Source organism: Musca domestica, unplaced genomic scaffold (genome assembly GCF_030504385.1).
Source record: "Musca domestica strain aabys unplaced genomic scaffold, Musca_domestica.polishedcontigs.V.1.1 25, whole genome shotgun sequence".
Classification (NCBI taxonomy): Eukaryota; Metazoa; Arthropoda; class Insecta; order Diptera; family Muscidae; genus Musca; species Musca domestica.
Window position 1 is genome coordinate 9,257,891 of NW_026712277.1, and position 12,271 is coordinate 9,270,161.

Genomic DNA, 12,271 nt, shown 5'->3' on the forward strand with positions numbered 1-12,271 from the left:
ATCTACTTTTATTTGAAAATACACTTAATTTTTTTATTATAATTAAGGTCGAATATAACGGCCATCTCCTACATATCCATATTAGATTGGATTTTTATTTAACTTTACCTTATATCATGGTAAAATTAATGAAAATAATCTCCGAATGATGTCGTATAAGAAAACATATAAAAATCTACTTATATTTGAAAACACATTTAATTTTTTTATTTAAATGAAGGTCAGATATAACGGCCATCTTCTACATATCCATATTAGATTAGATTTTTATTTAACTTTACCTTATATCATGGTAAAATTAAGAAGGTAAAATGTATGAGATAATTAGTTTAAATTGTTTTTTCAAAATGTCTAATTTGACTGTATTCCATTGTCAAATGATATAAATCCATTGTATTTACAAATATCAGAGATGGGAACCTGTTTTCTACGCAGTGAAGTTTAACAAGGTAAAATACTGAAATTCAAATTTATATACAAGAAGTTGTTTTATTTTATTGTTTTTCATATTTTCCCGCATTTCTAAGAACGATTTTATAGCGCGAAAAATTATTGAATTGCCTGGATTTTCTTTCAAAAATATGATTCAAACTGTTCAATCTTTCAATTTAATGGCTAAACTTTTTAATAGCTTTAATGCGAGCCGCAATGTATCATTGGTTTTAAAAATATTTTGTTTTCATTTTTCAAAATAACATACACAAAATTGACAAAAGTCGGGCACACTTAGAAAAAATTGTAATCAGGTGGTACCTCTACCTTACCTTTTTATTGCACCATGATTCTGATAAGAAATTATTTGAGTTCGTGGAATTAGATTGCATTTGAGTCTAATTGTAAGTAATTAGTAAGTAATCGATTTATTGAGACTTATTTCATTTCGATAACAAAATATGTACTGTGAATGTTTAACTTAATTTAGAACTATTACTGCCTTAGACGTTTGTATTGTGAGATGCTACTTGCAAAAGAGATAAGTATAGAAACATGAACAAAGATGGCAAAAGGCTTGCTCCTAGCGTGCTAAATATTTCAAATAATCAAATATTTTATGAAACCATGTTATCATTTCCCGGCGATGAGCAAAGACCCTGAGCTATCATCACGGTATGATTTGCAGGCGCTCCTCCTTAAAATGTCTTTCTTATTGGTAGCACTTTTAACTTTGTTCCTCTTTGCCGTAGTTTCTTTTCTTTAATTGGCAACACAGTCAAAAGTCGATCTAGGTATCCCTTATTGAATACATAGAAACTCGGAAGAAAGTGAGTAAAAAATCGTAAAAATATTTTCTCATTCAAAATTAAAACAAATCTTTAACCGAAACAGTTCGGTGACATGAATAAATAATTAAATTCCAGCTGCCATCGCCCAATGTGTAAATAGATGTTCAGTTTAGAGTTGGTGCACAACGGAAAAAAGTATATAGATTCTGGTGTCAATTCATTTGCTCTCCATACTCCCCAACACACAATCAACCAACCAACCAACAAAATCAAGAAGATAAATAAAAGAGAAGAAAATATTAATAATTTATATCTATATACACTGCTGGCTGGCAGGTTTGTTGGTTGGTTAGTTGGTTAGTAGTAGGCAGAAGACAAGATATTTAATTGCAAAGAAGGAACTATTTTCGGTGGTGTCTGTCAGTAGTTCAAACACGATTTATTGTGCTTCCAAATTTATGTGTACCTTATTAGATTTGTGTGTGCTCTTCGCCGTCCTTTCGTGCTGTCGTTTGCCATAACGGACGGGACGGCCTCTATCGAGACAATTATTTTATTAATGATATGATATTTTTAACTATATCCATTCAATAATTGCTGCTGGCTGCTCTCCTCATAAAGATAAAATGTTTATATATATGCTGCATATATACATAAAACGTCGTCCAAAACGAAAAGAAAAGTGAAGAGGTTAGAGAAAAAATGGAAATGTAAAAGTGAAATGAAATGAAATAAAAGAATTAGAATGAAATGCGCTAAATTAACGACGAATGTGAATCTCTTCTTCGGTACGCATTTAGAAAAGTAGAAAAGTTAACAACATATATGTACATATGTGTGTACATATATTCTTTTTTTGTTATATATTCGACTACATATATATATGATTTATAGTAGAAGAAACGACAAAAAATCGCCAACAATTATGTAGCAGCTATCTGATGGTGTGTCTCCCAAAATCCGACAAATTCAAAAAAAAAAGAACAAAATATGTGGAAAAATAGAAACAAAATTCCATCAAATGCTGTTATAGAAAGACAAGGAAGCTGCACACGGTTAATAATGTCTTTCTACCGACCGAACGACCGTCCGTACGCAAATTTTTACACCCCTCGAACATAAAAGTGTATAGAGTGTATGTATTTAGACACAGGCGCGTAGGCAGAGATAATCGTCGTATTCATATTTTTCCAATTTTTGGGGATTAATTTATCGGGCTTACTTATTGAATAATAAATTAAAAAAATTTCACTTTGAAAAGATATTACTTCATTGTCATAGCGAGGAGTTGAGTAGTTTATTAGCTGGCTGCTTAACTCACTGGCTGCTTGGCTGGCTAGTTGGGTTTGGTTTTCAATATCTGTCATGCTGCTACTGCTGCTGCTGCTACTTGATTGTACAAATTTTCGGAGGGTGGTGAAGGGTGTGTGTATATTAATATGGCAAGAAGAAGGTGTAGGTACAACAGAAATACTGTTATGCCAAAGACGTGTGTGTCGTCTGTCTCTACAAGTATTTGGATCTCTGAAGTTGTAACTTTGTTATGTTTGTTATAAAGGAAAAATAAATAAATTCCTGCCAAATGTTTCCAAAAAATATCCATAGACCATGCAAGTGAATATTTATCATTGAAAAATCAAAAATATCCATGAGTTTCTTTTACTAAAGTCCCCCATATATAGGTATATATGTATATACTAACCTATGTATCTACACATAATGACAGGCTCCTCTTCAATACCTTTGTGGGTACTTTTGAGCAAGTTTTGCAGGGAGTTTTCTGGTCAAGTGTCAATTTTTGGTTATAGCATTGTGACAGGTGTGAAATTGATATTTTGAAATCAATAAATTACTTGCCAGTTTTTTTTTTTTGGGGCAAATGTTGAAGTTGGTGATTACACAAGGACGTTGAAGTCCCCCGAACAAATTATTGTTAAGAATTCTAATTGTAGCTACTTCCAACTAGATACTAACCACTGTCTTATTGGAATGACAGCCTCAATTCTGCTCTGTTGTTTAAAATGAGTTGTCGCTATGACCTACAACCTGTTACAGGAAGAGGTCAACGCATACACTTTGGCGCAAACGCCTTGCTTTAGTCAGCCCATAATTGTTTATTTACTAATGTTTTGATTAATGGCTTAACTGCATATTTTGATGTCCTTCTTTCTTTTCAGATTTAACATAGCACAAATTTCATTGCACAAATCTAATCGACTGTACCTAAAGCTTCTGAAAGACACAAAACAAAGAATAGACACAAAACCGGGGGACATTGGGGAGGAAGACTACATAGATTACTACACATTACTTTGCAACATTTTGACTACTACTGGCACGAAAGCGAAAGACAAACAAGACAGGCAGCAGCAGGATATAAAGCAACAACAAGAAAAGCAAAGAGAAGCTACGCTTACAATATACTAAACAAAACAACAACTACCAAACTGGCTAACTAAACCGAGCAATATTTAAGAAAACTTTCCGAGGCCAGAGCAGCTTTATTTAGACTGGCTCAAAACGAAGAAAACGGGGGCGCCTGAGTCTCCCGACGGTACACAAGAAGGTAGAGAAGCGTGCTGGTGGATTCCTTGGTCTGCAATGGGCTGCTTTGGTTCACCCAGCTCCAAGCAATCCGACATAAATTCCGAAGACACGAGGAGCCAGAAACGACGCAGCGATGCAATTTCCAAACAACTACAAAAGGACAAACAGCTCTATAGGGCCACCCATAGACTTTTGTTGCTAGGAGCTGGTGAATCTGGGAAATCGACAATTGTCAAGCAGATGCGTATATTGCACGTGGATGGATTTTCGGAGCAGGAGAAAAAACAAAAAATCGACGACATTAAAAAGAATATCCGTGATGCTATCTTGGTGAGTGCTTGGATTATGTTTTGAATATCTATATACCTAGACTGTGCGTATGGCGAGGGCACATGAAGGATTTTTATACCCTACACCACATAGGGGTAAGAGTATTATGTCTTTGTGCATTTGTTTGTAACAGGGAGAAGGAAGCGAGATAGACTCATAGTAACTTTTGACGATCTTCATAGAATCACTTTCTGAGTCGATTTATGCACGTAAGCCCGTTTGTCCATGTGCAGATTGCATTTATTATCCGATTGAGATGGAATTTTCCAAACAATATTTGTTTTGCCCAAGGACGAACCCTATTGAAATTGGTAATAATCTGATCAGATTTAGATGTGGCACGCATATATCTTCAACCGATTTCGGGTAAATTGTGCACCAAATTGCCAATATAAGTCCGAATAACCTGAATTTTGGCACATTCAACCGAATTCAGCCTAGAAGCAAGTACATCAAATTTAGTGAAAATCGGTTTAGACATAGCTACAGCTCCCATATGTATGTTTCATCCGATTTGGTGTTTAAGTTACCCACATTTGTAAAATGCACCCCCAAAAGAATGATGTTTGGCATCAGATATCAGATACAGCCCAGAAATACCTCTGCTAAATTTCATCAAGATCGGTTCAGATTTGGATATAGCTCCCATATACATATATATCTTCAACCGATTTCGGATTAATTGTGCACCAAATCCCCAATATTTGGCCAAATGTCCTGATTTTTTGTACATCCGACCAAATTTAGTCTAGAAACAGGTACATCAAATTTGAAGAAAATCGGTTCAGATATAGCTACAGCTCCCCTATATATGTTTCATCCGATTTGGTGTTTAGGTTCCCTCCACTCGCAATATGCACCCCACAAGAATGATGTTTGGTACCAGATATCCTATAGAGCTCGGAAATACCTTTGCCAAATTTCATCAAGATCGGTTCAGATTTGGATATAGCTCCCATATATATCTTCAACCGATTTCGGGTTAATTGTGCACCAAATGGCTAATATTTGGTCAAATGTCCTGAATTTTGGTACATCCAACCGAATTCAGTCTAGAAGCAGGTACATCAAATTTGATTATAAAAGGTTCAGATATAGCTACAGCTCCCATATATGTGTTTTATACGATTTTGTGTTTAAGTCCCTCAAATTCGTAATATCCATTTCACAACAATGATATCTGTTACCAGATATCCTATAGAGCTCGGAAATATCTTTGCCAAATTTTATCGATATCGGCTAAGATTTGGATATAGCCCCCATATATCTTGAAGCGATTTCGGGTTAATTGTGCACCAAATGGCCAATATTTGGTCAAATGTTCTGAATTTTAGTACACCCGGCCGAATTCAGTCTAGAAGCAGGTACAGAAAAATTCGAAAATCGGTTCAGATATAGCTATAGCTCCCAAATATATGTTTAATCCGATTTGTTGTTTAATTTCCCTACATTCGTAATAAGCACTTCACAACAATGATATTTGGTACCAGATATCAGATACAGCCCAGAAATACCTCTGCCAAATTTTTTCAAGATCAGATCAGATTTGGATATAGCTCTCATATACATTTCAATTAACACTTTTAATGTTCCCTTTTCCATTTTAATTTCACAGACTATTACTGGTGCAATGAGCACATTGAATCCACCTATACCTTTAGAGAAGAAGGAGAACGAGATCCGAGTCGAGTACATACAGGATTATGCTTCAAGTAAGTCTTAAAGAAAAAAATCCCTTTAAAAATGAACTGTTTTGAATTCGATTTTGTTTTCTATTTTTAAATGCAGGTCCTGATTTCAACTATCCTCCTGAATTTTATGAGCACACAGAAGAATTGTGGAAGGATAGAGGTGTATTGGCGACTTATGAAAGATCAAATGAATATCAATTAATTGATTGTGCAAAGTAGTAAGTTAGAGATGCAATGCAACTCAAAACGAAAGGCCAATTGAAAATTAACTACTTTCCTTTTTTAATTTACTTCAGCTTTCTGGATCGAGTAAGCATAATAAAACAACCCAACTACACACCTAATGAACAGGATATATTGCGGTGTCGTGTACTAACTTCTGGTATTTTTGAAACAAGATTTCAAGTTGACAAAGTCAATTTTCAGTAAGTTTTCGCTATATTTGTTTGTATGGCCCCCAATTAACTATTCCTTTTTTTGGAATTGTTCTACAGCATGTTTGATGTGGGAGGCCAAAGGGACGAACGTCGAAAGTGGATACAATGCTTTAATGACGTTACTGCAATTATATTTGTGACCGCATGTTCTAGCTATAATATGGTTTTACGTGAGGATCCAACACAAAATCGATTACGGGAATCCTTGGAATTATTTAAAAGCATTTGGAATAATAGGTAATTGTTTTTTGGATGACTATGGATGGATTGTGGTAATAAATAACCGCCCTTTTTATTTACTTTTAGATGGTTGCGCACAATATCTGTTATTCTATTTCTCAACAAACAAGATTTGTTAGCTGAAAAAATAAAAGCTGGAAAAAGCAAACTCTCGGATTATTTTGCCGAGTTCAATAAATATCAAACACCAAGTAAGATGAACAAAATAGAAGAACTTGATAACATTTAGCACGCCATAATCAAAAATTTCTTGTCCTGTCCCCCTAGGTGATGCAATAATCGAGTCCGGAGATGATCCTGAAGTCATAAGAGCTAAGTATTTCATACGTGATGAGTTTTTGGTACGCCATCGACATTTGTATTCCTTATTTATATTTACCCATTCTAATTGGCTTTGTACATTTTTTAGCGTATCTCTACTGCTAGTGGTGATGGGAAACATTATTGCTATCCCCATTTTACATGTGCTGTAGATACTGAGAATATCAAGCGAGTATTCAATGATTGTCGAGACATAATTCAAAGAATGCACCTTCGTCAGTATGAATTGTTATAGGTTTATTCTACAAAAATCACTTAATAAAGTAATGTGCAAATAATAATACAACTAACCAAACACGAAGGTGTTGTTTACTCAATATATTTTTGGGGTTTTAAGGGTCAAAGGCCTTATTTCTTTAGTTTTTTTAATTTTTTTTTTATTTAAAGATTGGCAGAAAAATAAATAAACTTAAAACCTAGGCAAAAGAAGTTTGTTGGTTGAAAAATAAGAACTGGAAATGTTTTGATTCATTTTATTACTAAACAGACTTTTTGATTGCTTATATGTTACATCTAGACATCCATCCATACCTCTTGCTCATTTTTATCTTGTTTTTGGTATAGAGTACCTTATCTTTCTTAGATATTTGGTATAGCCCACAATTTGGCAGTTTTATCAGCCGATGTTGTCAATATTGAGAAATCTCTGGGATGCCATCTAGCCGATATAACTTTGTCACTGTGCTCTCCTACCACAACGGATGGTAGGGATAAAGTTAAATTGCCCTGCAAATCGGTGAGAACTATTTTATTGTCATAACCACATGTAAGCAAGTAGTAGGCCGAGGGCGAAAAGCGTATTGATCTAAAAACAAAGAGATGATATCAAATCAAGACGGGATCAAAGAAGAAGGCGTCAACATACCTTATATCTGCAGAGTGGGGTTGGAAGCATTGAATTTGGCGATTACGACGAATGTCGTGTAGCACACAGGAGGCATCTTCAGTGACCTGACACCAATAGCCTGCCCGTTGGATCAACACAAACTGCTGTCACCGGAGATCCCATTGCGTCATAATAGCTACCGGGCAAAACGCTATTAATACATTCCGGAACACGTATATCCCAAAAACGAACGGTTTTATCCTTTAGATTCGGAAATAGGAATATTGGATGAATATGTTTCGGGATTCATTAGCGGATCATTTGATAAAAGTAATACTAGAGAGTGAAGCATCCAAACCACCACCTTAGTTTTTATTCTGTGACATGTTCATTATTCCACTCATACCTGCGATCCCGTTACAACCATATTGTTCTCCCAGCTATATAACGAATATATATGACCAGAATGTCCAGCATACTGCCTGCATTGGCGTTAAAACACCACAATCACTTATATACAGTTTACAGTCTCCAGCACCACCGCTAACCAAGACCTTTTCTCTCCGTTGAGGATTCATTCATGAAACACAAATCCCGAACAGTGCCATCATGCATGGTTAGCTCCAATTCGCGACCCTCCAGCTGCTTGTTTTCACTGCTGTACTTGATAATTTTTATTGTTTTGTCATTGGAACCGCTGGCAATAAACTGTCCATCCCTAGACCACGATAAGCAATAGATCGATCCCTTGTGGTGTTTGGTACGTTTAAAAATCACGCTCGTTTGTGTTGGTTTACTAAAACAAAAAATATAAGACAATATTAGAGGAAAGGTAAAGATTAACACACAATAGCTACCTTATATTGTTGATCTGTGGGGGATAGAGACAAATTCGTAAGGTTTTCGAATTGGAACCCACAGCATAGAGTAGACCATCTTCACTGAATGAACAGCAACGTATTGGTTGGACATCGCTCAGCGTATTAATTGGGACAAAACATAAAGGTTTTTTATTACCTATCTAAATAAACAAAAGAAAACATAAATATAGACACACACACATAAACACACGCATTGTAGCTCGTCGTATCATAAAATAACGGTAATTGTATTGTCTTAGTTTTTATTCACAATCATCGAGCCACAATCAATCGACGATTTGATGACTTGATTTCGAATTGGCCAGCCAGCCAGAAAATACTTTTGTTTCTGCGTGGCAAGTTCTCTTCGTGGCAAGTTCACCTCCAATAAGAAGTGTTTGTTTGTACGTGTTTGTGGCAGGTGTGTTGAATGTTGCAACAAGTCGATAGTCATTGTAGAAACACTATTTACCTCCATGTTTTAGACGACGAGAAAATTTTACTAAATATAAAACGGAATGCTAATAGTCTTCATTACATTTACAACAATAGTTTATAGTTTTTCGTAAGCTACTAATTTCAAAGACGACGACATGGTTAAACAAAACAGCAGCAACAGCGATCAAAAATTATTTTCTCTGCTTTCTAGTAAGTCGACTTTCGATTAATCGAATAATCGACTTCTGGTACTCAAAGTGAAACTCGAACTCGACTATAGACTTGGGTGAAAACCGAGTACTCGACTATTCACATAGTCGATTGTTCGACTTACTATTCACATAGTCGATTGTTCGACTTACTTTACTCACGGTATTTTTAAATTTCTGTTCAACTAATGTGTCCAATTCTAATGTTCTTGTTAAGGTGAGATTCTAAAGCGCGCGCACTTTTGTCCTGTTATGTTGTTGCAGAACAGAGCGAATGCGCGCGTGGGAAAACAAAATGAAAGGCGTCCCCAACGAAACGAATGAATGAGACACATTCACTAAAAGAGCGCGGAACTAGTTACAAATTAAATTTGACCCATGAACAGTGTTACCGGTATTGGGTATTTCCCAAAGCTGGGTAAATCGTTGGCTATCCACAGATGGGGAATTTGAGGGAAATTAAAAGAACAAACAAAAAAGCATTTAAACACCAATCTTAAACCAGATTATTTATTTCGTTATCGTATTAAAATAGTTTACATTCTGGAACAGGTGAATCTACAGGTAGACGCATGCACACGGCAGCTGGGGAAATGAACTGTAAAACAATTTTTTGAATTTAAAAATTTGAATGAAAAATTATTCAAATTTGTAAAAATTGTTGAAAAACGCTGAATAAAATGAAAAAATGAGAAAATATGACTTTCAGTTATACTTAGCAAGAAATCTGCTGTTCTGGTAAAAGCATTTTGCTATTTTAGTAATGATAAAAATGGTCAAATAAAAAATTACTAACCGGTGTGCTAGTGCAAAGAAAATGATAAATTAAAAAAATAAAAAATAATAAACAAACATTTCCGTCCCATTTTTTATTTAAAAATTGAAAATAGCTGCTGGTTTAGTTTGCTAGAACTTGCTGGACAAATGACTTCCAGTAAAATCCAGCCACTTTCAGTGAAATAACTCTCTCTCTTTCTTACACTGGACTTATGCTGCTGACGTCACATGTACTGTAAGCTGCAGTAAGACTATATGCTGCCAATCTGACAGTCAGTGGAATTATTCGCTTTTATTCTGTAAAAATTATAAGGCCTTATTTAAATGAAATTTGTGTAGTACGTATTACATTTATTGCTTAGTCTAATGTTAAAAAAAAACAGCAGATGTCTCTATGTATCCGTATAAAATATACATATAATTTATTCTTAATTAAGTGCTTACAATAAGTATGAGCAAATCATGCAAAATGTGGACAAAAACTGGAAAACAAGTTTTTTCCGATATAATTGTCCTGTACATCTTCCAAATTTACCGATGTACGTTTTAGAACTAGATTTGAGCGACATATTACAGTAAATATGAAAACAAAAAAATGAAAAGCCTTTTAGAATACGTCAACATATCATGGCCTTCTTAGCTTAGCATTTAACAACATTTCTTTCAACGATTTTGGTTTGCATTTTCTTTGTGGTCTTCTTAATGAGTTCTCTTCCATAGTATTTGGAGTACTACTGTTTTCTATAAGAAATTTTTCAGTAGCTGAACCGTTCAAGAAAGTATCCAGCGATGAACTGTTACCGCATTCAACTGTATAGAAATAAGTAAGTCAGAGAAAGTGAAACATATGAAAACGACTTACTGTCATTATCGATCATTGGCAAATATGTTGAGAGGGAATACATTTTTTCTGAACTCGTGTAATGTCGAACTTCATCAACTTCAATATCACTCTCAATGTGGTTGTGTGTAGCTGGGGTGCATCGATATCTGCCTCTGGCTACAGTAACATATTCCCGCACTTTTGGTGACGTCCCAACTCCATTTATTGTATTCGCCACATCTTTCAAAGCATGAACTTCTGGCTCTATCTCATCGTCATTTGAGTCAGTGTTGGAGGCCATAGACATATTTGCCATGTATTCACTTATATCTCTTTGTGTCGTTTCATCAATGCTAAAATTTTGATAACAAACTAAATAATGCGGTAGATATGGAAGTGCTTGGTACTTACGATTCTCCAGCAACAAAAATGGGTTCAATTTCTTCCATAATTATTCCAAACTCTTCCACATTTCTGTAAAGATTTTTTATTATTTATGTGAAACTTACTATCTTACAGGAGTTATCCTAACCGACTCTCTTCGAACATTTCATGTTCATCAGCTTGGGAACGAACGGGCGATGTAGAATTGAAAGATCTGGGTGTTTGAATAACTGAACTCGATCGTCTTGTCTCCTCCGCCAAGAGAGTGCTTCGCCTACCACTGCATACTGTTTGCATTCCATGTTCTAAATATTCCAAAAGAGGTGATTTGGGGTCTAAAATTTCCAATTCATCTTTGAAGAAACTTTTTAGAAGTGAAGAGCACTTCGTTCTCATTCGGATAACAATAGTCTCAGCCTCCAATAGTTTTGCCCTCAGATGAACTATTTCAGTTCGATAATCTGCCACAGTCATCCTCATTGACGTGACCTCTTTCACCAATTCTTTGTTCAATGCCTTATATTGGCTATCCATTTTGCATCGACTTATTTCTGTGGGAGCCTGGGGAATGGAACAATATTATGGGCAATAACACTTCATGGTTTTTTTAATTGGTTTTTCAAGTTGTGAAAATGCCGCCTTGTTGTTGGAATATTATTAATCAGATGGTAGTCGGCATTTTGTTGGAAATTGAATTAGTTATTTCAGTAACGTACACGTAACGTAAATATGATAAGTGGGTAGTGGAATAACTGTCACCTTATTCTTACCAACCATGGTAAAAGAATGCAGGTAGATGCATTAGATGCGCTTTCTTATACGAAGCCAATCGCGGATTATTATCACATGCATTTTTCGAAATATTTTACAAATTTCAATCATTTTAAAAATTTAAATTTTCAATTCCAAAATTGTTTTAACAGTTCATTGTCCCAGTAGCTGTGTCGATACGATATTCATACTATACTGAATGTTTTGCATACTACCTAACATTTTTAAGGATTTTCATTGGTGTATTGTATCGCAAAAACATTTATGTTCCTATATTTCTGTAACAGAGTATATGATAAACGATTTATCTTTTATATCGAAAAATTATAATGTAATAAATTAATGCAGATTCTGCAACAGAGTAAGGTAAATTGCAAAAAATAAAAACACGTTA

General features: G+C 35.0%; 3 protein-coding genes across 6 annotated transcripts; 1 reads left to right on the forward strand and 2 right to left on the reverse strand.

Moving 5' to 3' along the window:
- The first annotated feature begins 1,146 nt into the window (after positions 1 to 1,146).
- LOC101899076 (guanine nucleotide-binding protein G(s) subunit alpha) lies at positions 1,147 to 7,084 on the forward strand. Of its 4 annotated transcripts, none has more exons than XM_005187365.4 (9): positions 1,147 to 1,262; positions 3,401 to 4,100; positions 5,716 to 5,812; positions 5,889 to 6,009; positions 6,088 to 6,216; positions 6,286 to 6,465; positions 6,535 to 6,659; positions 6,736 to 6,809; positions 6,878 to 7,084. In XM_005187365.4, exons 2-9 carry the CDS (start codon positions 3,825 to 3,827, stop codon positions 7,022 to 7,024), a joined length of 1,149 nt encoding a protein of 382 aa, XP_005187422.1. In that variant the 5' UTR covers positions 1,147 to 1,262; positions 3,401 to 3,824; the 3' UTR covers positions 7,025 to 7,084. The 4 variants fall into 4 exon arrangements, with proteins under 4 accessions (XP_005187422.1, XP_005187421.1, XP_005187424.1 ...); XM_005187364.4 differs by lacking the exon at positions 1,147 to 1,262 and adding an exon at positions 1,272 to 1,418; XM_005187367.4 differs by lacking the exon at positions 1,147 to 1,262 and adding an exon at positions 1,683 to 1,913.
- Positions 7,085 to 7,246: 162 nt separating this feature from the next.
- LOC101899597 (WD repeat-containing protein 47) lies at positions 7,247 to 9,159 on the reverse strand. The gene is given in 8 exon segments (XM_011295821.3): positions 7,247 to 7,594; positions 7,655 to 7,734; positions 7,736 to 7,876; positions 8,022 to 8,090; positions 8,092 to 8,181; positions 8,183 to 8,411; positions 8,473 to 8,636; positions 8,948 to 9,159. Coding segments are annotated over 8 exon segments (1,005 nt in total). The 5' UTR covers positions 8,954 to 9,159; the 3' UTR covers positions 7,247 to 7,368.
- Positions 9,160 to 10,204: 1,045 nt separating this feature from the next.
- On the reverse strand, positions 10,205 to 11,784 carry LOC101888491 (uncharacterized). Its single transcript, XM_005187387.4, has 4 exons — positions 11,255 to 11,784; positions 11,134 to 11,196; positions 10,762 to 11,075; positions 10,205 to 10,709 (listed from the first exon to the last, which is right to left on the reverse strand). The coding sequence occupies exons 1-4, from the start codon at positions 11,638 to 11,640 to the stop codon at positions 10,525 to 10,527; spliced, it is 948 nt and encodes a 315-aa protein (XP_005187444.3). The 5' UTR covers positions 11,641 to 11,784; the 3' UTR covers positions 10,205 to 10,524.
- Positions 11,785 to 12,271: the final 487 nt, after the last annotated feature.